This window comes from Akebia trifoliata, chromosome 12, assembly GCF_017979445.1.
Source record: "Akebia trifoliata isolate Shusen 1 chromosome 12, ASM1797944v1, whole genome shotgun sequence".
Taxonomy (NCBI): Eukaryota; Viridiplantae; Streptophyta; class Magnoliopsida; order Ranunculales; family Lardizabalaceae; genus Akebia; species Akebia trifoliata.
The window spans coordinates 8,898,944-8,926,255 of record NC_141386.1 but is presented as its reverse complement, the minus strand read 5'-3'; the positions used below and the strand labels follow the sequence as shown (position 1 = coordinate 8,926,255).

General features: G+C 37.8%; 2 protein-coding genes and 1 pseudogene across 3 annotated transcripts in view; 2 read left to right on the top strand and 1 right to left on the bottom strand.

The window, feature by feature from the left end:
- Positions 1–4,272: 4,272 nt before the first annotated feature.
- On the top strand, positions 4,273–6,804 carry LOC147388864 (cinnamoyl-CoA reductase 2-like). Its single transcript, XM_086419887.1, has 4 exons — positions 4,273–4,608; positions 4,908–5,320; positions 5,987–6,149; positions 6,387–6,804. Exons 2-4 carry the CDS (start codon positions 5,192–5,194, stop codon positions 6,443–6,445), a joined length of 351 nt encoding a protein of 116 aa, XP_086276013.1. The 5' UTR covers positions 4,273–4,608; positions 4,908–5,191; the 3' UTR covers positions 6,446–6,804.
- A 1,679-nt stretch (positions 6,805–8,483) lies between these two features.
- On the bottom strand, positions 8,484–10,778 carry LOC147388863 (peroxisomal membrane protein 11C-like; annotated as a pseudogene). Its single transcript, XR_015170991.1, has 5 exons — positions 10,635–10,778; positions 10,036–10,110; positions 9,867–9,947; positions 9,350–9,715; positions 8,484–9,266 (listed from the first exon to the last, which is right to left on the bottom strand). The product of XR_015170991.1 is annotated as a peroxisomal membrane protein 11C-like (transcript).
- A 2,016-nt stretch (positions 10,779–12,794) lies between these two features.
- Positions 12,795–27,312, top strand: part of GRV2 (DNAJ heat shock N-terminal domain-containing protein) — a 58,306-nt gene continuing 43,788 nt past the window's right edge. Inside the window, exon 1 of the mRNA XM_086418512.1 lies at positions 12,795–13,995. Within this exon, the coding sequence (XP_086274638.1) occupies positions 13,537–13,995 (459 nt within the window). The 5' untranslated portion in view covers positions 12,795–13,536. The remainder of the gene's footprint in view (positions 13,996–27,312) is intronic.

Below are 27,312 nucleotides of genomic sequence, written 5' to 3'. Positions count from 1 at the left end.
GAGAACCGTCATAAAATCGTAATGGTTATTTGATAGTAGTACCTCTTCTAGAGGTAAGGTTACAATAGACTCCCAATCAATACTGGGTTTGATAAAAGAATTGTTTGTGTTGGTGTCATCTATTTTCAAGGGCTCTCTTTTCTCGAAGCCCTCCCTGAATAAGCTACTGATGTCATCCTTGAGGGACAGCTCATGTTCGGGGAGTACTTTTGGCTCTTTCTGACATTTTTGTGGTAGTAGTTGCAATTGTTAGTCATCAGTTGGGTTTTCATTACTTATCATTGTATAAGCTGGCACGTGCAACGTCTCCCTAATGTGATGAACCTTCTCGAGATTCCAGATCTTAGTTTTTCGGTGCTCTATCCTTGCTAGCTTGAGTTCTCTTTTCTTTGCCTTCATAGTTTGCATGTCCTTCCAGGTGGGCTTGTAAACAAGGCCAAATCATGGCATGGCTTTTTGAGTTAAAATGAATCTGGCTTTACCTTGATGTATTTTCCCTAGCCCTTTCCCTAGACGAAATCCGGGCTGCTTCATCACCCTTCTTATCATCATCACAATTGATGACAAATTTGCCTTCTTGACCTCTGTACCTTCTGGAATGTGACTAGCTAGCTCAAATTGGAAGGAGTGATGTATGAAATGTTCACCTGACCCTTCAATATCTATGTATGGCCATCCAGAGATCTGTCTGTTGGTAATAAACTTTTTTATTTCATTGAAACCAATTCTTATTTGATGATGAGCTTCACCTTTTGGTGAAGATATGATGGCACTGTCCCAATCGAGTGGATCCATGACTTCCCAAGAAGAAAATTGAAAATACTTGACATACTTATCACTTCAAAAGTGATTTGGCACATGCAGGGTCCAATTGTGACTAGTAAATTGATTTCACCAATTAGTTATCTCTTTGAGCTATCAAAAGCTCGGATTTGCCTAATATTAGGTCTTAAGAGAGACTGTTTTACGCCTAACTTCTTCAAAGTTGTGTAAGGACAAATGTTCAATGTAAATCCATTATCTAGCAATACATAAGCAATGATCATACCCTTGCACATCACTGTGATATGTAGTGGTTTTATATGACCATAAATGTGATGACATTCGGTGATACGATCATTCCAACCATCTTACCCAATTGCTCAAGTGAAGTGACTTCTGTCACGTGTAACTCGCTAAGAACTTTGAATAATGCCTCTCTATGATTCTCTAAGCTTTGCAGCAACCCTATTATTGATACCTGGGCTGGTACTTTGTTCAATTACTCTATGAGGCTGTATTTATTTTTCTTAATCAGCTTAAGGAAATCTTCTACCTCGTTATCTGTTATTTTCTTATTTTTCTTCTTTGCCTGTTTGTTATGTTCTTCTATGATGACTATCTTTTCCTTTTCTTTGTTGTTTTCTCTCTACCACTATTTCTATTATTTTTGTCCCAGTTACCTTTTCTTTTTCGATTGCCTCATTTGCTCAAACTAATACTTCTACACTGATTGTTGCCTGTTTTTTATCGACTATAACTTATGTTTCAATCGTCTATTTTAATTGTTTCATTTGCTTTGAATCAACAAACCCTTTGTCAATTACTTGTTCTATACCCTTAGTCTATTCATTTTGTACCTCTTTGCTACTTTGACCAACCTCTATCCCTATCTGCTTCTATTTCTCTTTCTTAATTTTTTTCTCATTGATTTTTTCCTTTCCATGTTGCTCATTTTTTAGTCGTTCTCACCACTCTATTTGCACTAGTAATGTGGTCTACATCCTTGGGATCCTCTTATTTATCTAGTTTCTCAGCATTTTTTGTCTCCTCAACTTTTCCTCATCTTTTTAAGAATATTAAACTAGTTTCATAACTCCAAGGCACAGCTTTGTTGGATACATAAGAAAAGGGTTTGGGAGTTTTGAAAGTGAATTGGGAAAGTTCTAGTTCAACATGAAAGATGGGAAGTGGTGGTTGTGTAGTGGACGAGGATGAAATGAGTGTGCGAATGATGGCTATTAACGGATTTAAAGGTAATGAGAGTGGCGTGATGTTGGACGGAGTGACAAAATTTGAGGATAAGATGAGAGGTAGAAGGTTTGGTTTAGGATGATGCCTCCAAACTGGTGGTGATGTGAATGGGAGTATTATTTTGACTTTGAGGGAGGATAATGTTAACTGAGGTGCTTGAAGTGTTAGGTTTAAGGAAAATTCTGGAATGATCAGCTATGAAGGATCAAAATCTAACTCTTCTTCGGAGATTGTGTTTACTATATTTGTCGACCATGCACCATTTTCATTACCATTATGAGCTAGAATGGGATTTTGGTTGATATTAAGTTGCGTTGGTGCAGAATTTAGAACTATAAACTTCCAATCTATGAAGGTTTGAACGACAGTCCTTAATTGCCAGCACCGGTATGTGGGTGACTGACGACTCCCATGTGAAATTCACAGTTAGTAATAGGGTCATACCCGAATATGTTCGCAGCTTTTAGATGTGGCTATCTCAGCGTAACATAATCTCCCTTGACAAGGGTAAGCAAAAACTTTGAAAATTTCATCAACAATCAAGTAAACTCTCTTCTTCCTTGTTGTTGGTTGTTGTTGTACTGATTATTATTGTAAAGTTGACAGTATTGATGTTGCTACTAAGTTGTGCTTGAAACTGAAACTGTAATTTATTGTTGGGGGTTGTTATGCTTGATACAGAAGGTTTGGTGGTGCTTGAAAAGTCATGGGTGCTTTCGATGTCGTAATTGGGAAATGAACTGGTGCTTGGGGCTGGCTTCACGTAATTAACCTACCCTTTCATCCTTCTTCTTTGTCATAGCTATTGGTGTCTTTTGTATTGTGTTACTGGATAAAACACCTTGATGTGGAGTTGTCCAATCTATAATCATCCCTAACTTTAAACCATCATTTATCTTATCAACAATCTAAACCAATTAGGAAAAACTAGATGCGGTGTGCCCTATGAAATAGGTATAGTAATGTTGCCCTAATGTTGAGATGAACATTGTGTTCATCTCGATTTTTGTCATGAGAGCCTTTACCTGTGAAGTGGATTTCTTCTATCACTGAGCATATTCTCAGATGGTTTTTTGGGTTTTCTTATCATCACGGCCACACCCTATCTGTTCAACGCCACATCTATATTGAATTTGTAGTTACCCATGAAGGTGGTGGCCAAATCTCTCAAACACTAGATTTTGTGCTACTCCAACTGAGTGAACCATCTTTGTGCTACCGTATTCAAGTTCCTATGGAACATTTACATTAGGAGCTTGTCATTTATTCCAAAGTAGCATGTAATACCACAATACAGTTTTAGATGGGTGAGAGGGCACCAAATGTCATTGTATTTCTCAAGCTCTTGACATTTGAAGTCCATTGGTAGTGCGAAGTCCAGATGGAAACATAGATCATCAAACCCGAAATTATCTTGGGAATTTCCCCCTTTCAGTCAGTTCAACTCTTCCATAATCGCATCCATGTCACTTGATAGTTTGTCCTCGATGTAGTTCCTCTCGAGCATTCTAACCTAGTTTGACTCTCCTTTATATATCATCTCGGCATGTTGTAGAGGTGGACATTGAATAAAGATGAGGGAAGGGATGTTCGTGATTTGATTTAGAGTTCACACTAGTGTTGGCACATTGTTCTGAGCTTATGCTGATGTAGGATCAAGAATTGGTGCCATTGGAGGAAGTACTACTATCAAATTGGTTGTTACGGGTGTTTGATGACTAGACTGTCCTAAATTGTTTGCATGATTCCGAATAGCTTGAGTAACCCCCAAAATCTGAATCAGTGTTGATAGCATGTTCCCAATTTATGTCACTTGATCATTCAATTTCTTAAATACTTCTTCACTAACTGGAAAACTGCCAATCAGATTGTCTGTAACAAATGGATTTTTTGTAAGTTTTATCTGTTGGTTCCATGATAACAGTCTTGGACCTTAGATGATACTAAATTTGTGTTGTAGCTCCTCTTCTCAATCATGTACTCTTTAAACGCCCAATTTTTACACACTTAGTATAAAAGATCGCTTTGAATATTTTAGTAAAGAAAAAGATAAAAAAATCTTATTTTAGTTCCAAGAAAATGATGATTTTGTTGATATATATATATGGGTCGCGTTCCTACGACCCCCATTACGACCCTCATCGCGACACACGAAATCAGCCATCAGATTTAACGCAGATCAGCGGTCCAGATCGCATGTAGATTTAAATTCGATTGTAATGTAACAAAGTTTGTTATTTACAAACGCCTCCCCGTTAAAAAAAACCCAAAAACAGATCTGATTTCTTCTTCGTTTCTGCATTCGAAGACACACAGATTCAACTCCTTCAGATCTGATTTCTTCTTCGACAGATTCGTCTTCTTCTTCACTCTCTTCCTCTTCGACGTTATTTACTTCGACAGATTCGTCTTCTTCTTCACTCTCTTCCTCTTCGACGTTATTTTACAATCTTCATCTTCTTCTCCATCTTCGTCTTCTTTTTTCTCTTCAAACTCACATCTGCGACAACCATTCATCACCGTCTTCCTCATCTCTCTCTCTCTCTAGAATAGACGACGACTCACAGAAACGAAGAGCTCGACAGAAACCCTAAGGTAACAAATCACAAACCCTTGTTTTTTCTTTTAAAACCAAGGGATACTTAGTGTAGTTGTGGCTTTTCTTTTTCAAATAGGGTGTAGAGGGGACTCTGATCATTCTTACTTTCCTGTTGTACATTCAATGTCCATTTTTAATTTTTTAAATTATTACTTGGAAAAAATGTGCATCTTTTATATTTTTGTTGAATCTTATGGATTTTCTGAAAAATTTATGGTTCTGAATAATTTAGCCGCAAAAGGAATTCTATAGTGAGGCAGTTATAATGAAATCGGTTGTTTCCTTTACTGAACAGGTACATTCAGCCTATAATGAGTACGTTAGATGTTGGATATGGTTTTCGGACTGTTTGTGTCAACTCCAGCAAACCCACCAACTCCTTGTGCCTTTCAACGTTTCGCCCTGGTTGCATCAACTCCAGCAAACCCAACAACTCCCATGCCTTTCAGTATTTCGCCGTGTTTGTAGGGGCCCTCAATTAGGTTGCCCCCACCCTAAATGGGACCACTGCTCCCATTATTGTTTCCATAATTTGAGCTTGCTGTGACAGGTACATCTAATGTTCTAAAGACGAGTTCCATGGCCAAAGTAAATAAGGTTGTGGTTGTGTCATCTGTCGGTGCTGTTACGGTGAATCCAAGTTGGCCAAAAGATCAAGCCATGGATGAATCATGTTGGTCTGACAAGGAAGCTTGCAAGACAATTGGGGTAAGTAACTAGCAAAATAATTTTTAATGTTAGATTTTGAGTAAAATTGTCTGTATTGAATGTCGACTACCCATTGTAAACCAATAATTTGAGTTTTACTGTCTCAAAAAATTCATTTATTACATGCCGTATAAAATTGTACTAGCCATTGCTTTTACAATATAATTCAAGTCCTTGTAGTCATTTAGTGGTCAAGGTCTTAGTTGCACGAAGTGGAATCGGGTGCGGAAGTGGGGAATCAGAACTATTTTAGGAAGTGGGACGAGGACCATAACATATGATAGAATGTTCATGCAACTAAGATCACGACATATAGTTTTCACAAGCTATTGTCAATATAAGGCAACATGTCATTCAATTATCGCTTCCTTTCAAATGAGTTCATGTTGAGCTTCTAAAGGACTCAATTTTATCTAGATCTTGAAAAAACTGTATTATCTTTCTTGACTAAGTTTTGTATGTATCATAGTGTTTTAACGTTTTTTTTTATTAAGATTGACTAGATCACTGATTCCACATTCACTATTGCAACTTTTACTTATAAATGGATTACATTGGAGGTTTGTGTTCTGTTTTATTTTAGATTCCCATGACCAATCTGATTCTGGATTATGTATAGATAGGGTTGTTTCGTGTAAACTTTAACTTCCTTCTATTTGGAATTAGAACTGGCATTGCCTATCCAAAACGGAAGCAGAAAGTCAGGCTTTTGAGTATGCAAAGAGAAGTGAGCTCAATGTCGTAACAGTTTGTCCATCCCTTATCATCGGGCCAATGTTGCAATCCACAATGAATGCTAGTAGCTTGTTTCTTGTCAGACTTTTGAATGGTATTTCCTCCTACTATAGCTATCATTCTTATATATGTAGTTACATTGACGGATGTGGATATTTATTACTGTCAGCACCTTCATGTATCTATGTGACAACATCTCATGCTTTCTTATTGACTAACGTTTTCCTTTGATCTGCTGTTTGGAGTTTTACTGCATTCATTAGTGATGGACTGACTTCATTCTGACTCCTTCCAAAATATGATCGCATGCCTTCATGTTGATAACTTGCAGAAAAGTTGCAGATAGGCCATGGGATCCTGCTAAGTGGAGTGAGATTGCTAATGTTGTAGCAGCACTTTCTATTCCAATTATAGCAAATGGTGATGAAGATTTGCTATTGCCTTGATGGGAAAGGTCACAAATTGTTTCCAGCCTTGTGACAACTCTCTAGGTTGTACGTTGTATATTAGTGAATGAGCGGTAACCAATTATAAAACAATACTTACGTTGGTTATGTAAATAGGATAAGAGATGATGTTGTTGGCCATTAGCAACACTTATGTTGGTTATATTGTTCATTTTTTTATTTTTTATTTTTTGCATTCCTATAGTTTGTTTTGAATCTGTAAAATAAGGAAAGTGGTTGCTTATTTTTCCATTGTGAACTATTCTCTATAATTTAAGTCTTGGGAAGTTTTGGATTTTTTTACTTCCTAGTTTCTCATTAATTAGTCATGTGGTTATAGTTTCGTTCAGTTTTTGTATTTGCTCGAGATTCAATTCATGTTGAAGAGTGCAATACATCTTTTGTTTCAACTCTCTCAGTGTTCTCTTGAGTTAAAAGAGTATTATTAAGTATTCCTTCTTTATTTCAATAAGTACTGTTATTAAGGATTATCTAAATCACTTATGAGAAGATTTACTCAAGCATCATCACGCCTCAAATAAAGAAGCCAAGTCCGGGACATTGGATTCTACATTGTTAACACCCTCAGAGATGTTCCCCCAAAACCACTAAGAGAAAAAGAATGGATAGATATTGCCCATAGTGTATGAGCAGTATGTTTTATTGTGAAGGAGACTGAACCCAAAGGGATTCTGAATGTGGTAAGCGATTGTGATGCTTTAGTGGATTAATGATTCAACTTACATACGTTATTAGGATACTACTAATTGGGTGACATGAATCTGTTCTGATACTTCAATGTAAGTGTGAATGTCGCATTTGGACTATATTGGTCATATATCCTAACTTATTTGGCCATCATTGTTAACGGTTTTTCTATTAGCTTTTCCTATGAATGTGGTAAGCGATTATGAATGTTTCTGCTAATAGGGGTCTGAGGTGGCTGTCAAATGTCAGGCACTTTGCATGAAAAGGCTGCATTGGAACTTTTTATAAATTTTTATCTAAAGATTTTTAGATTGTATTGCTTTAGTTTTTTTTAGTGAAACATTATGGAACAAAGAAGCATGGCAGAACTATTGTCATTGTTTGATTTGTTTAAAGATGTACTAATTCATGGTGATAAGAGGCAATGGCATAGCAAGTTGTTTCGAAAATTGAATTTGGAACTAGCTTCAACTTGCATAGTTTGAAGCCTTGCACAATTTGCTTCTGTTTTCGATATAGTCGTTATTCTGTTTTACATCTTGTTTCAAGTGTTTTGGATTTGTTGGGTGGGTTCAATTCACAAAAGGCGTAAGTTTATGTAAAAAAATTATTGAAATACTTAGTTTCTTAACCAAGTGAAGAAATAAATTTAGGATGCCTATCCACTTGAGCAACCATCAGTCATTTGGGCATGGACTATGAACTTAAACCTAAAACTAATAAAAGCAGAGGATGCTTCTTCTCTAGTTTCATCACCAAAACTCTTGGGATCATTGGCTGCACCCTCATACTTGAAAGGAACAAAGCTGGATGGGAAAATATGCATACAATTATGTGCACCAAGCAAGTACTTGCCATGTGAAACAAGTCACTCAAAAGCCAAAGGGTTCACTATTGAGCGGTGCCCCATCAAACAACTGCAGCACACCCTACTCATGGAGCAATTAAATGTAGAAGGCCAAGAAGATGGTTTAAAATATCCGTTGTCTGCAAAATCCATTCATTTGTATCACTAATTAAATTCAAAAGTTGAGAACAGATTGGGGAAGTAGCTTTCCTCATCTAATACAATCTTAGACAGTTAATAAATTGACACATTAACATTTCATTATAACACAGGAAATTACACCACCCCATGGTTTTGCTTGAAATCAACTATCGCCCCTTCAACAATAATAGCAAAAATGATCTTGTTTTATTCGAAATTCAAGTGGTTGCCCTTATATGTTGCAATCCAACCCTTCACCTATGTAATCCACAAAACCCAATGGCCCTAATGATATTTTGACACTGATTAAATAAGAATTGCACAAGTATGAGTATAAGCGAACTAGTCTAGTTGGCCTTGAGTGTACGGTTCAAAATAATATTGAATGTACCCCTAACCAAGACAATGGGACTAGATGATTTTTTTTATGAACATAATTTTAATTAAAAAAGGAGGTTCAGGAAATCTACCATAAACAGGAAAAAAAAAAGTTTAATCAGAACCCGAACACAAGAGTCCCATTTAAAGAAAAAAAAAACTTCAAGAAATACAACTCTCAACTCATCAAACAATTTGTACCAAAAATATAACCCTTTGAGCAATGGATTTCCATCCCATCATTACAATACTCACAATCTCTACACAAGTTCACGTAAGTTCCCATTCCAACATGATTACCACTTTTAAAATGTTCAACATTGGAACCAACCTCTTTGACAATTCCAACAATCTCATGGCTGCAATCCAATACATCCTCAATAATTAGTTAGAATGATTTCAATGGGCATAGCAACCCCATTAACCACAACTGGACCAAGATAAACCAGTTTTTTAGCAACAATAAATGGTACAAACTTCACTAACAATGATTTGAATTACACCCAGTATGAGAGTCAACTTATTGGAATGGAACTTTGAGATCTCCTGTTCAAGCACAACTTCATTGAATCAAGGGTAACTGAATAATGAGAACATTTGTCAAGTTAGCGGAACTTGTCTATTTTCATGGTGTGGAAGCTTGAATCTCCCGCTTTCATTGTGTCCTGGTCTTCGGTGGGGAAGGAAGCAACTGCACAACATAACAAATTTCATCACCCAAACTCTGCGCTATATAACCATAGATATAGAAACAAACCGGGATTTTGCCTTTACTTGATAACAAGAGATCAATGAGCTGACAAATCCAAAGCCTCCTGTTACACGGGGAGTGACTTTCTTAGGTGCTAGTTGAAGCAACCCAATCGCAACCACCAAATCCATACCGGCTTTTACGAGAGCCAAAGTCCTATCATTTGATTTTTTGAGTTTGTTGTAGTATTGCTCGTTCTGCATTCACGAAGGCGGTAAAAAAAGAACCAATCTTTGGAATAAAAAATGGAGAAGGAGAAGATATGATAGGGTCACACTTTTAAAACAAGTCTGCACTATCAAGCTAAACATACTTGATTAGCTATCAATGTTCTTGTGATCCTTCTCCAACTTCTTCGTTGATGCTGAAAGGCTTCCAAGTTCTGCAAGCTTCATATAGAAAAGAGAGGAACAAAACAGATAGTTCAAGTTGGGGATCATATTGTGAATGGGTATTCTATCAAAAGCTAAAACGTTCATTTATTCACATTCCTATGTATAAAATCTTTCTCATTGAAGCTGGAATGTAGATGGTACAAACCTCAACCAAGGTGGTACAAGCCAAGGAGCCCATCCAACAGAAAAGAGAGATCCTGCCAATTAGCTCTGCACGTGCTTTGTTCTGGAGTACCAATAAAATAATTAAGTTTTTTTTTTCCCCGCAAATATTTTATGAGGAATACATAATGGAAGGAACATAAAAACAGTACCTTATAGATGCCAGTTCTCCCAAGCCAGACAATTTGATCCAGAAACAAGAAAGTGGACAGTAATGCATTTTTGGACTGAAACAAAGTATCACATTAAATAGGCAATGAATTTGTACGTTTCCAAGTAAAACGATTGGAAGAGGAGTTCCTTGAGGAGTTGGACTAATAAGACCATGCAAATCATTGGTAATTTTTGCCTTACCAGCGATTTCACTGGTAATTTTTGAATGAATTGGTTGATACTAAACATGATGAATTTACTGGAAAAACATGTTTTGGGATTTAATATGAACAATGTACCAAAACCAAAACCCATTTGCAGTATCATACCATGTACGATGTAACAAAACCAAAACCAATTAGGCAGAAAACCCATATGTGTCGTAGGAACACATTTAAAATGAACAATGTACCGAAACCAAAACCCATTAGGCAGAAAACCCATGCTACCCAACAACACACATAAAAATCGAAGAAGAAGAAGACGAAGATGGAGATGGAGATCGATTGCAAGAAACTCATACGATTCGTCATAATCGATACATAAAAAAAAACAAATGAAATAAAAATATGAAATAAAATAAAATTTAAGGGTTTACCTTAGGGTTTCTGTTGGAGAGAAAGAGAGAGAGAGAGAGATGAGGACGAAGCCGAGTTGGGTATCTTCGAGGAGGTTTTGTCTTCGTTTCCAGCAGAGGGAGGGTGGACGAGTTGGGTTTCTGTCTTCGTTTCTTCGCAACTAGTTAGAGAGAGAGAGAGAGATGAGGAAGACGGTGATGAATGGTTGTCGCAGATGTGAGTTTGAAGAGGACGAAGATGGAGATCGATTTGTGCTGAAACATTGTAAAATAACGTCGAAGAGGAAGAGAGTGAAGAAGAAGACGAATCTGTCGAAGTAAATAACGTCGAAGAGGAAGAGAGTGAAGAAGAAGACGAATCTGTCGAAGAAGAAATCAGATCTGAAGGAGCTGAATCTGTGTGTCTTCGAACGCAGAAACGAAGAAGAAATCAGATCTATTTTTGGGTTTTTTTTAACGGGGAGGCGTTTGTAAATAACAAACTTTGTTACATTACAATCGAATTTAAATCTACATGCGATCTGGACCGCTGATCTGCGCTAAATCCGATGGCTGATTTCGTGTGTCGCGATGAGGGTCGTAATGGGGGTCGTAGGAACGCGACCCTATATATATATATATATATATATATATATATTATTTTGAGTCAATAAAAAGCCTCTCTCATAGTGAGATTAGAAGAAACCCTGAAAAACTTTAAAATAAATAATGATTTTAGTTGCGACCCCTTATTGTTTCTCTATCTTTTTTTTACACTTAAAGGAATGTGAGGAACTATCCTAGATGAATCTAAGATGTTCTACTAAGGACCCTTAAGCGATAAAAGAAGCAAAAAAGAAGGAAATGAATGTTAAGGTGGCTTTTATGAGGTACAAAGGTCTTTGAGAGACCCAAGCTACGAAAGGAAGTGTAACTAATTTAACCTTTAAGAGATCCAAAGGTCTCTGAGAGACCCGAACTACGGAAAGAAAATGTGACTAATTTAACCTTTAAGAGGTCCAAAAGTATTTAAGAGATTCGATCTACAAAAGGAAATGCGACTAATTTGACATTTAAGAGGTCCAAAGGTCTTTGAAAACCCGAACTATGGAAAGGAAATGCAACTAATTTAATCTTTAAAAAGTTCAAAAGTCTTTGAGAGACCTAAACTACGAAAAGAAAGCATACTAAGTTCTAAGATATCCAATCTACAATCTAAATTGACCTTTAAAAGGTCCAAAGGTCTTTGAGATACCCGAACTATGAAAGGAAAACATATTAAGTTGACTTTTAAGAAATCCAAAGGTCTTTATAAGACCCGATTTATAAAAATATCTCAAATGTACGAGACATAAAGCAAAAAGTCCTTTGTATGGGTGTTATGCCCAGACATTTGAGTTGGGTGTCTCGAATGTATGAGGCAAAACCCGAAATACCTTAAAAAAGGTTCATTGTATAAGATTGCCTTGCCCTTGAACCTTAGAAGTGGGTATCTCGAATAAATGAGATTTGAACCCGAAAGGTCTTAAAGAAAAACTAGTTGTCTTCTTCGAATAGTTTTCTTCGAACAGAGAGAGAGAGAGGGAGAGAGAGAAAGAGATACTGAAACCATCTTTCACTTTAATATTGGTGGGATATGGTAAACATATGAAGGGTATTTCGATCATTTTCTTCTAATCGTTTTACGGTGATTTAGCTTGTGCAAAAACTCAATAAAAAAAAACACATTTTTTCCACTTCTCAAAATCGCGACTTTAAAAAAAAAAAAAAACCGAAACAAACACCATCACATTCGTTTTTTGCGCTTAGAAACCATAAAAAGCGCGAAAAACTATGTTTTGAAGATGAAACAAACACCACCTAAGAATTGGTGATTGGCATGAGATGATATCAATTCTCATGACAACGTGTCATGTGACATGAAGTCTACCCCACACGAATGGAAAAATCTCGGATTTCAGATAGAAAATACTTGAATCAAACCGGCTGACATGTGGGGCCAACAGGTGGTGAGAATTAAAGAGTATGCCACGTGGCTTATTTTGACTGTCGATAAATTTCAAACAGCGAAAGAGAATTGCAGCAAAAATCTTCCCTATTTGAAGGCCAAAGGTTTGTTTGTTTGCCAGCATGGTCATGACCAGCTTTCTTTAGCAAACGAGTGGGTTTCTCTTTTATATCCTCCTCTCTCTCTTCCACTTAGTGCCGTTCTTGTTGTTAGAATCAATCTTTTTTTTTTTTTTCTTAATCCGAATTTAATGTCAAAATTTCCACATGCCTAATCCGATTCTCTATTAAGACTTGGAAAAATAGCGGAAACAATTTTATATTATTTTATTTTGATCTGGTGAAAAAAAAGTAACCCTAGTGGTTTTGATCGGTTTGTTTGAGGAACTCAATTTGATTTTATATTTCATCAAGAGCATTTGCTTTTGCAAATCTTTTGGATCTGATGTCGAAAATCCCTGAAGAATTTTCAGATCATCTTTTCCATCGCTGAATGTAGTGTTTCCGAAGAATTCAGGTCTTTTTGAGATTTCTAGGGTTTTTCTTTCTGGGATGATTGATGAAGGATTGGCTATGTTTTGAAGGGTGTGATCGATTGAGTATCAGTGTTTTGAAGGGCTTGATCGATTGAGTATCATTAGGAGGTGAAATTCTTTGAGGAATTTGTGAAGTTTTGAAGCTCTGGGGACGAATTCAATTCTTGAAGTTTCTAGGGTTTTTCTTTGGGAAATAAAATTGATGAACGATCTGCGGTGTTTGGAGGTGGTTGACCGATTGAGTATCTGTTGGAGGTGAAATTGTTAGAGGAATTTGCTAAAGTTTGGAAGCGCTGGGGGCGAATCAGTCTCATAAAAGCCCGGCAGCGGAGGGCTTGGGATTCTGGTTCTTCCTTCGCCCTAACGCGCGTCGGACCCATTACCTTGAATTCCTCCCTCAAATGGATTTTGTAAGCAGGCACGTTTCTTCTGCTTCAGAACATCAGTCGTCCTCTGGAGAGTCTTCTGTGGCTCCTCCTCCCGCTGAAGAACTTGAATATTTGGCTAGGTACATGGTAGTGAAGCACTCATGGCGTGGGAGGTACAAAAGAATTCTCTGCATTTCGAATGTTGCAATTATTACGTTGGATCCATCAACTCTTTTGGTTACCAATTCATATGATGTTGCAAGTGATTATGAGGGTGCAGCTCCGATCTTAGGGCGGGATGAAAATTCTCAGGAATTCACAATCAATTTACGCACCGATGGTCGTGGGAAATTTAAAGCCATGAAGTTCTCATCAAAGTTTAGGGCCAGTATATTGACCGAACTGTATAAAATTAGATGGAGCAAAACTGGTGCTGTTGCAGAATTTCCAGTACTTCACCTTCGTCGGAGGACTTCTGAGTGGGTTCCTTTTGTAAGTTATTCTCTTAGGTTATTGCAGTTATTTATTTATCTCTGCAGCTTGTAGGATTTGCAATAATTTTGTATGCACAAACTGATTTTGTGATGAACACTGCTTGATATTTTGTTAACAATTGGTGTGTCACAGTTAAGATGCTCATGGATTGAAGGGCATAGGGAGAATCCTCCACATAGGGAGAGTTTTGATAAATAGAGTTTTCTCGGTTTAGTTGTCGTCAACTCGTTGTGGTCGTCTTAGTCCTTATCCCCAAAATTGGGTCCGACAACATGAATGCTTGTTCACCATTCAGCTCAATCTTGGGTCAAATCATAAGTGAAAGTAGTTATCTTCATTTGTATTGTTTACTATCTCCATTCATATCATTTTCTCCCTCCCTCTCATTGTTTAGGTCCCTCTACTTGCATAAAAACACTCATTAGTGTTGTTATTGGTCTTCTTTGTAGTTTGTACGTACCCAAATAATCTCAAACATCTTTCTTTTATGTTCTCTCCTATTGCGATTTGCGATTATTTATAAGTTTCTTCAAATTCTTCGATTTAATCTTTCCTAGTCTTACAATCCATACATCTGAAAAACCTCATCGCTATTATGCTCATATGTTTATAAATGAATCCAAATATTTTTTGTGGAGTGTTTTAAGGCATAGTAGTGAAGATAGGTGATCCATTATGAAGGCCTTGATCAAATTTTGGAGACCTAACATGGTCTCCTTTTAGAAACAAAGGGATCTTGAATAATAATATTATTCCTTATTTGTGGGGCATCATTGATATTCATTAGTGTGATCTCTCAATCACGAGTATGACGTGTGGCATTGTGCTCTTATGGGGATCAGAGAGTTCTTGATATTGGCAATATGCTCTTCATATCAATAATACCTTTGTGGGGACTTCCCCAATGATAGGGATGAGGATGATTTTCCTTTTAGTTTTGATGGGGGTTTATGAAGATTTTCTTTATGATCGAAATTAAATGAGAAAAATGAAGAGGTGTTTGATAGAATTGAGGTGAGTCAAAAGGGTTTGTTTGGATGAGATAAGGGGGCATAGATAATAAAGATGAGGTGCTTTATTCAAGGATGAACAAGAAAGAAAAATATTGGGGAAAGATGAATTAATAATTGTGGTCTTGATAGGAATAATATGTTGGTTTTGCTTGTCTCAATTCTCAAGTTAGGTGGCTAGAAGGTTACAAAATACCAAAGCTTCCACCAAAAAAGTAAATGCAATAAAAATAAGTTACAAAATACCAAAGCTTCCACCAAAAAAGTAAATGCAATAAAAATAATTAATGACAATACTCACACATGGGTAAAGGAGTATGTTGTGGAGAATTTAGAAATGGAGCTGGTGCAAGTGGACAACAAAAGTTTTGAGGTGAATGTGCAATGGAGGAAGGTGGTAGAGGCTATTGAAAGGGGTAAGAAAGGTTGTTTGTCGGTTTTTCTTCTTAAAGCAGAGGTTCTGTGGTTGGCTGGAGCCTTGGAGGAGGTTGTGTTATCTTCCCCAGAGAGATCTTTCAAATCTTAGTCGACGGTTGATGGAAGAGTCATTCTGGCGGTAGGAGGTGCGAACAATACATGAAGATTCATGGGAATATTTGTCTATGTTGCTAAAGTCTGTCTCAAGCCTTAGATTATTCCAGAAGACGATGAAGGTTTGGGGTGGAAGGATATTGCAAAGACTTTAAGAAAAGTAGGGGAAACCTTCTTAGATTCCTTCTCTAGCCAAATCATTGGGGCTGCTCTTGTTTCTGATAAAGGAAAGGAGAAGGTGGAGCAACAATCACGGTCTCGTGATAAAGGAAAAGGAAAGTGGGTATCATTTGAGTTTGTTGAAGATGGGACTAAAGAGGGAGACTTGCTAAAAATGAGTACTTGGGGGTCCAAAAGGAAGAACAAGGAACCCAAATCTAAGGGGTGGAGATCGTCCTCTTATTTTGGTTTTTGGAGATGGGCAGTTATGTGAGTCGGTGATGCTGTTGGTAAGTTGTGGGGATTGGTGCAATACCTTGAGCATGGTTTATCCTAAGGTGGTCAAATTGCCCTTATTGAACTGGGGTTTGATGAGGTATTTTGCTCACGGATAATTCTGGCTTGGTGGAGGCTGTTTGTTGCTTGAAAGAGATCTCCTCGAATGGTTATATTATAAGCCTAAAATGCTGGTTTGCAGATATAAATGGCTTACCTCAGAGGTGGAAGACTACTAAGACTTGGGTGGAGATGATCAGTTTACCATTTCATCTTTGGTCAAACCAGGTTTTTAAAGAGATTGGAGACCATCGATCAAAAAAAGAGATTGGAGATCAACTAGGGGGTCTTTTGGAGGTTGAAAAGGTAACAATAAAACTTAAAAGAACTTTTGGGTGCGAGAATTAAAGTCCGCTTTGCACCATTGAAGATTCCTCATACTCTCGCAGTGGTTGCAGAAGGATTTTGTTTGATGTAGGGTTGGAATTGGTCAGAAATTGCTTTGATGATGGAGGGTCCCCATTGTTTTTCATGGAGGATGTCCAACAGTGTATGGGGGCAGAAAATACAACTTTTTTGGCGTATGAAAATCTGAAGGTGAGTTCGAATTAGGGCCTAGTGGTGGGTACTTACCCAAGCACTTGCAGAAAGTTTGGCGTCCAGTTGGGAAAGATGACGCTGGACCTAGCAGATCTGGCTGGCTGTTATCCTCGCACAACAATGTTTTTCAAAAGATCTGGAGCTGACACGTCGAAGGGATCTAGCTGTTTTTCTTGAAGTTGATGAGACTATGGTACATAAGGGGATTGAGCTGGCTTTGACGAACTCTTTGGATCTTGTGAGAGATGACGTGACGGACTTGGACGAGACACACATTTCTGAGACCTTAAGTTCTTACTCGGTAAATGAAACGAGGGAGTGGGTGGACTTTGATATAGAGCTGGGCCCAATTTTCGTGTGAGGTAAGCTGGACATTTTTGAGGGACTCGGAGCTCAGGCTTTGTGTGAGCCTATTCAAGAGCCCAATCCATTACCTTGAATGGGTTTCAAAACAGATTTAGTTCAGCCTATTTCTGTTTTTGTTTCTGGGGTGGACTTTCCTTCAGGCTAGTTTGATGGGCCTTTTCAAGAGCCCGAGGTTCATTTCGGTCTAGTTTCTTTGAAGCCCATGCGCCTATCAAAAGTGGTTCTCTTCCACCTCTTGAATCAGAACAAAGAAATTTCAGAGGTTTTTAAAGGTTCAACAAAAGTGAGGAATTTTGGTGCTCCTCCCTCTTAGACCTTGCGAGGGCTCTAGCGTTGAATCTTTTCTGCCAAAGATCTATCTAAGTCAGCTATGGTTGTCACAAATGGGTTTTCTAGAGCTTCCCTTTCTTGTCTTCTCTCTAGAAGGTCAGTGGGTGCAATCAGGTAGGGTGGTTTTTTCTTGTTCTCCCAGAAGTTGTTTGCTGTACAAAGGCACACAAGATGAAGAATCAAGGACCGTGAAGGAAAAGGTCTTAGAAACTGACTTGGTTTTTTGGACTCATTTTGCTTTGGAAGAGTCGAGGAGCGTTTAGCTGTAGATGTTCTCCAACCAATTACGGCTCATACTTTGTGCAAGAAAGAGAATTCTTTGGACTTTTCTGAGAATTGCGTTCTTGAAAACTTTCCAATGATCAATCGTGCTGTTCAAGAGCATGCGACATTTGACGAATTGTTCTTTCACCAACATGTGGTCAGTGTGACTCACAATGGGAATGTCCTGCATGTCAGAAGGAGATGAGATTATGGTCATATTGAGTATTTCTATGAAGAACTACAAGGAAATTAGTGGTTGTATGAATAAGGTAATTGCTTGTTGGAAGAGTAAGGTCAGTATGATGCCAGAAGGTAGGAAGTTGTTGGAACCGACTCTCCTATGTGTTGATAGTTTAGTTTGTGCTGCAAACTCATTGCTAGAAGTTGGAGAGGTGAGTACAAAGGCTGAATCTAGTAAATCAAACAAATATAAGACGAGATGGGCAGGAAAAGTTCAAGAATTTCAAAGGGATGTTGAAGAATTTCCTTTGAAATCAACCTACTCAAGAAGGGCTTGGAAAAGATTGTTACTTAACGATGAATGTTAAAATTATCTCTTGGAATGTTCGTTTGTTAAATGAGAGTTCGAAAAGGGCGACAGTAAAGGCTTTTTTGCGAATTGAAACTACTCATAGGGTTGTTTGCAGGAATCCAAGTTAGATCAGGTGGATGATTATATCATTAGTGATTTGTGGATTATCTGTGCCAGAGATTGTATTTTTCTCCCTTCTGTAGGTTTTGTTGGGGGCATCATTTTCATGTAGAACCAGAGTTTGTATCAGTGGAGGAAGAATTGATTGGTGCATTCTCGGTTTGGGTTTTCTGTAAACTCATGGGTGAAGATTTTCAGTGGGTTTTCTTCGGGGTGTATGGTCCATCTCATTATGGTGATTGGCGTCATTTCTAGGAAGGGTTGGATGGCATTGGAGTGCGTTGGAGTTTGCCTTGGTGTATTGGTGGGGATTTTAACGTCATTCGATTGTTGTTTGAGAAATTGGGGGGCTTAAGGTTGACGGTTCGAATGAGGAAGTTTGGTGACTTTGTGAATGGAAATAATCTTTCAGACATTCCTCTTTGTGAGGGGAAGTTCACGTGGTCAAATCGGCTAGAGGTTCCTATTCTAAATAGATTGGATTGTTTTTTTGATTTCTTCGAATTGGGAGGAGAGATTCGGTCATATTGTCCAAGAATTGGTTCTGAATCCAATTTCAGACCACTGCCCAATCTGTTTGAAGGTAGGAGATATTAGAAGATGCTCGATTCCCTTTCACTTTGAGAACATGTGGCTGCTTTATCCTAATTTCAAAGAGTTGATTCAGTCTTGATGGCAGAAGTTCCCTTTTGAAGGAAGATCGAGAGTGGTGTTTAGATGCAAATTGAAAGCTCTCAAAGAAAAATTGAAAAAGTAGAATAAAGAATGCTTTGTGTCAGTAGATGCAAAGCTTAAAGAGCTAATGGGCTAGATAGACCTTCTTTGATAGGAGTGAGGAGTTGGGGGAGTTGGATTGAGAGGGAAGGATGAGAAGAGTAGAAATCTAAGATCGCAATTTTAGAAAGTGGCAACTCTAAATGAAGTCTCTTGGAAAAAAAATCAAGGGTTAGGTGGCTTAAGGAGGGTGATAATAACACAATTTTTTCATCACATGGCCAATTTCCATAGAAAGGTCAACATATCTCAAGGTTGAAGGTGCAAGGAACTTGGAGAGTAGGGGATGAGGAGGTGGCCTTGGGTGTTGTCGACTTTACAGTGATTTGTATGCTAAAAAAATCCATTCATGGCCCATGTTGGATAATATTCGGTTTGATAGCATCGCTGAGTACCAAAAGCACTGGTTAGAGATGCCTTTTGATGAAGAAGAGGTTCGCTTGGTTGTTACTTGTTAATGACAGATGACAAAGCACCCAGTCCAGATGGTTTCTCCTTGGGTTTCTGCAAGTTTAGTTAGGAAATTTTAAAGTCAGATTTGATGTCGATTATGCACGAGTTTTATTATGAAGGTTTCTTGGATCATGGATTGAATTGCACTTTTGTTGTTCTAATTCCAAAGATTGAAGGGGTGGAAGACATTACAGACTTGAGACCTATAAGCCTTGTTGGCTTGGTTTATAAGATTTTTTTTTGAAGGTGTTGGCCACTAAATCGAAGAGTGTGATGCTGTTTGTGATTGGGCGTTTCCAAGGAGCTTTCGTCACGGGTTGCCAAATTCTCGATTGCGTGCTTATTGCCAACAAGTGCATTGATTCAAGAAAAAAGTTGAAGCAGCTGGAACTTGTGTGCAAAGGCGACTTGGAGAAAGCTGATGACCTTGTTTGTTGGTCTTTCTCGGAGTACCTTTTAGATAAAATGAGCTTTGGGGCTAGATAGAGTTTTTGGACTATAAAGTGTGTTGTCCATTCCAACTTTCTCCATTTTGGTGAACATAGCTCTCAAAGGTTTTTTTTTAGGAGTTCAATGGGTTTGAGACAAGGAGGTTTGCTTTTCGCCCTATCTATTTTTATTGGTTATGAAAGCTTTAAGTTGAATGCTCTCAAAAGTGGTGATGAAAGGTAATTTGTTAGGTTATAAGGTGGGTGGGCAGTTAGAATCAACTTGTTTCCCATCTCAATTTTGTAGATGATACATTGGTTTTTCTTGATTATTCCGCATTACAATGGTGCTTTCTTAGTAGTATGCTTAGTTGCTTCGAGGCAGTGTCAGGCATTCCAATTAACTTGAATAAGACAAAGGTGTTTGGGATCTGTAGCAATTAAGGGATGGAGGTCATGGCAACTTCGGTTGGCTTTATGGTGGGAGCTTTGCCTTCTATCTACTTAGGACTTCCTTTTGGGGTAGGCTATAGAAGTAAAGGTATTTGGGACCTAGTCATCGAAAGAATGGGAAAAAGATTAAGTACTTGGAAGGCGAGACACCTTTCAAAAGGGGGTAAGATAACTTTGATTAAAAGTATCTTTGCTAATATCCCAAATTATTACCTATCTTTGCTTTCCTTCCACAGAGCATGGAATTGGAAATGGATAAAATCTGTAGAGATTTCTTTTGGCATGATAAAGATGATAGGAGAAAGTATCACATGGTGAGTTGGAAAAAGTTGTGTTTGCCAAATAAGCAAGGTGGTTTGGGTTTTAGAAGTTTCACTGCTATGAACTCAGGCTTGCTAGCTAAATGGTGTTGGAGATTTGGGGAGGAGGAGGACAGTTTATGGAGGACAATGATTTCTCAAAAGACAGAGAATCATGGTTGGGAGAGTAGGGGAGCAAAATGGGACTATGGTTGTGGAATCTGGAAAGGCATTTTAAAAAGACTTCCCATTTTCTGCAAAAATGTGAAGTTTGAAGTGGGCAAAGGGAACAAAATCAGATTTTGGGAGGACAGGTAGTGTGGGGATTCTACTTTCATGGAGACTTTCCCAGATTTATATGCTTTGTCGACAACGAAAGGTAAGCCAATCGAGTCTTTTTTGGTGGGTGAAACAAGGGTAAGAGATTGGGAGTTTGGTTTTGGAAGAACTTTCAATGATTGTGAACTACATATTGTGGCAAACTTGCTAGAGGCAATCATGGACATTACGGTTGAGACAAAGTGCGAGGATCGTTATGTTTGGATCGGCACAAAAGACAACATTTTCTCTGTGCGTACAATGTTTGAGGCTGGTTTGGTGGTGCAGCTTGTCCCTTTTCCTACGTTGTACATTTGGGGTGTTAAAGTTCTTTCCAAAGTTTCTGTGTTCATCTGGTTAGCGTCGTTGGGGAGACTAACTACTATGGATCAATTGATTATGAGAGGTTTTCAAAGTCCAAATTGTTGTTTGCTTTGCATGAGAGATGGGGAGATGGTTGATCATGTTCCATTGAATTGTGCTTTAACTCGCAAAGTTTGGGGTCACTTTCTTTGCCTCTTTGGATTGGTTGGATGTGTTCCAGGTTCAATCAAGGAGTTGTTTCACTTTTGGTTGGGTTGGAATTTTGCTTTTCAGGCATCCAAACGAATCTTGTGGAGCCTACTTCCTTTTGCTGTTTGTTGGGGCTTGTGGAAGGAAAGGAATTGACATATCTTTGAGGGGAAGGAACTTCATCTACATTATCTTATTTGATCAATCTTAGGTCTTTTGGTTTTTTTTAGGGAAAACCTTTAAGGAATTCAAGGGGACTTTCTTTGGGGATTTTGTTGTGCGCTGGGATGTTATTTGTCATTTGGATGCGAGTTAATCGCCTTTTTTTTTTCTCGTTTTGTTAAGTTTGTATTTTGGGGTCATCTTGATCCCCATTTTCTTTCTCTTTAATAAAATTTGAACTTATCAAAAATGATGTCGTGGAAGAGAGGGAAGATATTTAGGAAGTAGGCCATAGATTATTAATTTTGCTTTCCAATGTTGCTCTGAACATGAAGGAGTCCTTGTATTTCTGGTCTTCCATATTCCTGGAGTTGATGGATGTTTGCTTTAAGGGTTTTTTGTTTTATTTTATGGATGGAGAATTTGTTAACAATGCAGAATGAAAGCAACCAATACAATAATATTCAAGGAGCTTGTTTTGACTATAAGGAAAAAAAAAAACAGCAAAAGGACAAAGATACAAAACTACCTCCCCTTATTTGAATTAGCGCCCAACAGAACACTAAGCCCTTAAAATTCAAACCCCTACAACACTGTAAGATTAAAATCTACCAAAATAGAAGATTTTTATGGACATGAAAATGGTATTCAACTCAGTGCTTTCTTTACTAAGACCCTCATGTTTCTTTCCTTTAGATGCCTCAGCAATAGATAAATGGGAGATGTTTCCAAAGCAACATCTTCATGTTGAGAATGCCAATAGAACCCGACATGGCCCAACATATCCTGATTTAGTCAAAGAACGTTTCCGTGTTTGCTTAGGTAGATCACAATACAAGAAAATGTGATTCATTGATTCACCACTAGTTTGACTCTCAAGTGATAATCAACAATAATTGACTTGCGGGTACTTAGATTATCCACTATAAGTATTTTCAGAAGCGTGGTTCAAAAGAAGATAATAACTTTGGATGGGACGTGAAAACTTGCAGAAGATGTAGGGAAAAATGAAAAAGGAGATGAGTAAAAATGATCTCATTGAGAAAATTTTGTTACAATTACAACTTACAACCAATCAACCATAACATCACTTATCTTCGTTCAAAGGAAATATTAGGGAACCATCTATGCATAATTACTTATCTTTGTTCAAAGAGAATATGAGGGATCTTTCTATGCAAATAAGTATGCTTGAAATCAAGTTGATCTCCGAATCATTCAATTTCCTTCTGAAATGAAAGTTCTAAGAGAAATCGCCTCTCCTTCCCCATTAAGATAGACAACTCCTCAATTTAATGTTCTGTAGCGCATATGCATGAGAGAGAGAGAGAGAAGCATCAAAAGAATTATTTTCAGAAGAGGCTCCCCAACACCACCAATCCTCCCAAACTTTACCCTACCCCATTACCAACTACTGCTGTCAGTGGATCGGATCAGACCTAAAATCCGATCCGTTCCAATAAATTGTGGTCTGGATCGATGTTTTGGATTCCAATAAGGTTTTGATCCAATGTCTTATTGGATTGAATCTGGATCAACCATGTTCCAATCTGAGAAGGACCCGATCCAATGATATGTTAGAAAGCATATAAATTATATTATATATTTATTAAGATGTATGTTGTTTATTTAAATTTTGTATATAAAATCGGGTTTGACCTGATCTGATTATTAATGGATCAGATCTGGATCTTAATATTGAGTTCCAATAAAAATCTGATCCGATATTTCTTGGATCTGTCCTGGATCTGATCCTTATTGGATCGGTACCAAATCAACCATGATCTGATCTGGACCTGATCCATTGATAGCCTTATTACCAACCTTGCAATGGATATTTATGGTCATAGTATTAAATTTCAAAATAATTCCACGAAATATTTTCATTTCCTTAAGGGTTGACACAACATTTAACCAACAATTTCTTTTTTTTTTTTTTGCATATATTTTCGTAGAAATCACTATCATTTAAGAAATATTTTGGTGAACAATAAATTTTGAATGCAATAATCAAATTTCAAATAAAAAAATTGCAACCTTTTTGAGGAAATATTTTTTTTTTGATAAGTAGAATTTACTAGAAAAGAAGGTGAGGAGACTATCAAGATGACCGGCCCAATATAGGGATAGAAGAAAAAACAACATGAAGAAAAGACATCCCCTAACCCAATACGTGATCAAAAGATTATAAACTCAATCCCATCTTCCCACATAGTCATCAAAAAAATTTCCCCTAAACTCCTTAAACATTTTACGGCAAAAGAACAACAGACTTCAGATGTCTCCACCCAAATCTTGAGTAGACTTTTTGGTGCCATCAAAGATCCTCCTTTCTCTTTCTTTCCACAAACCCCAACAATAGCAAATGGTGTTGAACTCCATAGAATTCTCTTTAACGTTGAAGGCTTGAATAGATCTTGGGAAGCACCCTAACACATCGAATTGATTTAAAAGATGTTCATATCAAGTGAGCCACAACACAATGCACTAGAATATGGTCTGTCGTTTCTTTACTCTCTTTATAGAGAACATAGATGCTTGGTTGATATGGCGGATTTCAAGAGAGTTCAATTTTTTAGGATGAAGTTGGTGGGTCAAGCTAAAGTGTGGTGGCGAAATTTTGAGAAGTAGCGTTAGAATATGGGAAGTTCTCCTATCACTAATTGGGAAGAGATGAAGGCCTATCTCAAAGAGAAATATTTATCTCTTGATTTTCAAGATGATCTTTATGAGGAAATGATCTCACTCCGCCAGGACAACTTATCTGTAGTGAGTGGAGTATGTGTGGTGCTTTGATGAGTTAGCCATTCATTGCAAGACTACTGAAGATGAAATTAAGCAACTTGTTCATTTTAAAAATGGGTGGATGACTGAAATCATCAGAGATATGGCTACTTTAAGGATTTATGATTTGGAAGCAAATGGCACTGTGGGTGGAGAATAACCTAAGACAACCTATGATGAGGTGATTTGGAAACAAAATTGGAATATCATTAACCGGTAAAACTTTTGATGCAAAGGGCACTGTGGGTTGAGAATAACCTAAGACAACCTATGATGAGATAATTTGGAAACAAAATTGGAATATCATTAACCTGTAAAACTTTTGATGTGAGAAAAACATCTGTTGAGTTTAGTCCCACATCAGATGCTCATTGTTTTGTTTCCCTCCTTATAAGCTCCTAGGCCTCTCTACTCATTGCCAATTGGTTTTGAGTTGGGTCTCCAAATTTATCATGGTATCAGAGCGGGTCTTTCTCTCCTCCACGTCACCCAGTTTATATCTCCACATGCTTTGGCCCAATACGGCCCACACGTGTGGGGGCGTGTTGAGTTTAGTCCCACATCGAACACTCATTACCTTGTCTCTTTCCTTATAAGCTCTTGGGCTTCTACACTTATTGTCTATTGATTTTTAGTTGGACCCCCAAATTTATCATCGTATCAGAGCGGGCCTTTCTCTCCTCCACATCACCTAGTTCATATCTTCGCGTGTTTTGGCCCAATCAGGCCTACACGTGCAGGGGCATGTTGAGTTTAGTCCCATATCAGACACTCATTGACTTGTTTCTTTCCTTATAATCTCTTGGGCCTCTCCACTAATTGCCAATTGGCTTTGAGTTGGACCCCCAAATTTATCATGTTATTAGAGCAGGCTTTTCGCTCCTCTATGTCTCACCCAATTCATATCTCCACGTGCTTTGGCCTAGTTTGGCCCACATGTACGGGGGCGTGTTGAGTTTAGTCCTACATCGGATACTCATTGCCTTGTCTTTCTCCTTATAAGCTCCTGGGCCTCTACACTCATTGCCAATTTGTTTTGAGTTGTCTCCCCAAATTTATCAACATCTAGGCCAGATTGCTTAATGCTAACACATCCAAGTTTGGTGGGTCTCAACCTTATCCAAAGGCCAATGTGAAAGGAAGGGGTGTAGCTACAAATTCTAACAAGAAGGGAAACATGAAGCTGGTTGCTTTATATGTGGAGATAAAGGTAATTATGCATTCTAATGTCCTCCAAGAATCTATACATGGGACTTGAGGATGAGAAAGAAGAATCAATCACAGATGCAACTGGACCAGCCATTTTGGCAGCTCACTATACTGAGTCAGAAGAAGATAAAGAGGGGGGTTACTCCTATGTTTGTGTTGTTCAACACATCCTTGCAACCCCTAAAGACGAGGTAAAGGTATATTGGCTTTGTACGACTATTTTTAACACTCTAGTTGAAAGAGGTGAAAAGTATTGCAGACTTATTATTGATGGACGTCGGAGGGAGCAATATGAATGTGATTTCACAATCAAAAGTTGAAGACCAAGTCACAGTCAAACTCACCCTTAGCCTTACATGATTGCATGGGTAGATAAGTTGATATTGGTATCTCAAAGAGCACTACTTTTGCCTTTTGAGGTTCTTTCTTTGTTCCTATGGGCTATTCTTCCCTTTTTTGTCTATTGTGGGCTTTGGAACGAGAGAAATATAAGGGTGTTCCAGGGAAAGGAAAAGACTTTCCAAGAGGTCGATCTGGACATTTTGGGGCAAATGATTTTTTTGAAGTAAGCAATAAGGAGTTTGATGGAATCTTCTTTGAGGATTTTGTTTTTAAGTGGGATGTTCTTTGCCTTATTTAGCTTGCCTTTGGGCTAGCCATTTGTTTTTTGTTTTTTTTACGCTTATGTTAGCTGAAGAACTTAAAAGTTAAAAGTCATAGCAAGAATCCTCAGAAGCCAACTGAATTGAAAAAGAAAGCTTCTCCATTTGCTTACTAAAAAGCAATTTGAGGACGAAAGCAAGGAATCTGAAGTTGTATATGCTGTAGTATATAAAGAAGTGAAAGAACCACATGTTCCTCCACTTCTAGATATGACTCCATAAGTCATTTAATTTCCTGGTCGACTTCTCTTAGAGGAGTTACCAAATGAGTTGCGACCAATGTGTGATAGTTCAACATGTTATTGATCTTATTCCGGGTTTCTAGTTGTCGAATTTACCGGCTTATCCCATGAACCCAATAGAGCATGTTGAGTTGAAGCGTTAGGTAGATGAACTACTTAAAAAAGAATTCATTAGGGAAATTATGAGTCCTTGTGTAGTGCCTGCTCTAATCACCTCGAAGGAGGATGGAAGCTGGAGAATGTGTGTTGACAATAGGGCCATCAATAAGATTATAATGAAGTATCTTTTCCTAATTTCAAGATTGGATGACATGCTTGATATGACGGTAGGTTCTTCTATTAGGTCCATGCTTGATTAGGAGACACAAGATGAATGATGTTATATATGAGTGATTTGTCATGCCTTTTGGCCTTACAAATGCCCCTATTACCTTCATGCGAGTGAAGACTTTGGTAGTTTGATCTTTAATTGTGCAATTCCTCCTTGTTTATTTTGATGATATACTTTATTTTTTCTTTGATAAGTATACGATTTTATCAAAAAGCAAAAGGTTGTGGCTGAGATGGCCCAATACAAGCGAAAGAAAGAAAACAAAGAAAACTAAAAACAAAAAATTAAACACAAGGACTATGGAGTCTTTTCCTCTCCCTGCACCGCCCTTCTATTTTTCTCATTCCAAAGCCCCTAACATACAACAAAGGGGAGAATAGCCCACAAGTATCTTTTCCTTTTGGAGAAAATATTGCGAGTCCATTTGATGAACAATGGTAGGACCTCAAAGGGAAAAATTCAGTCCAGGTGGAAGAGAGAAAGGAAATGAAATCAAAT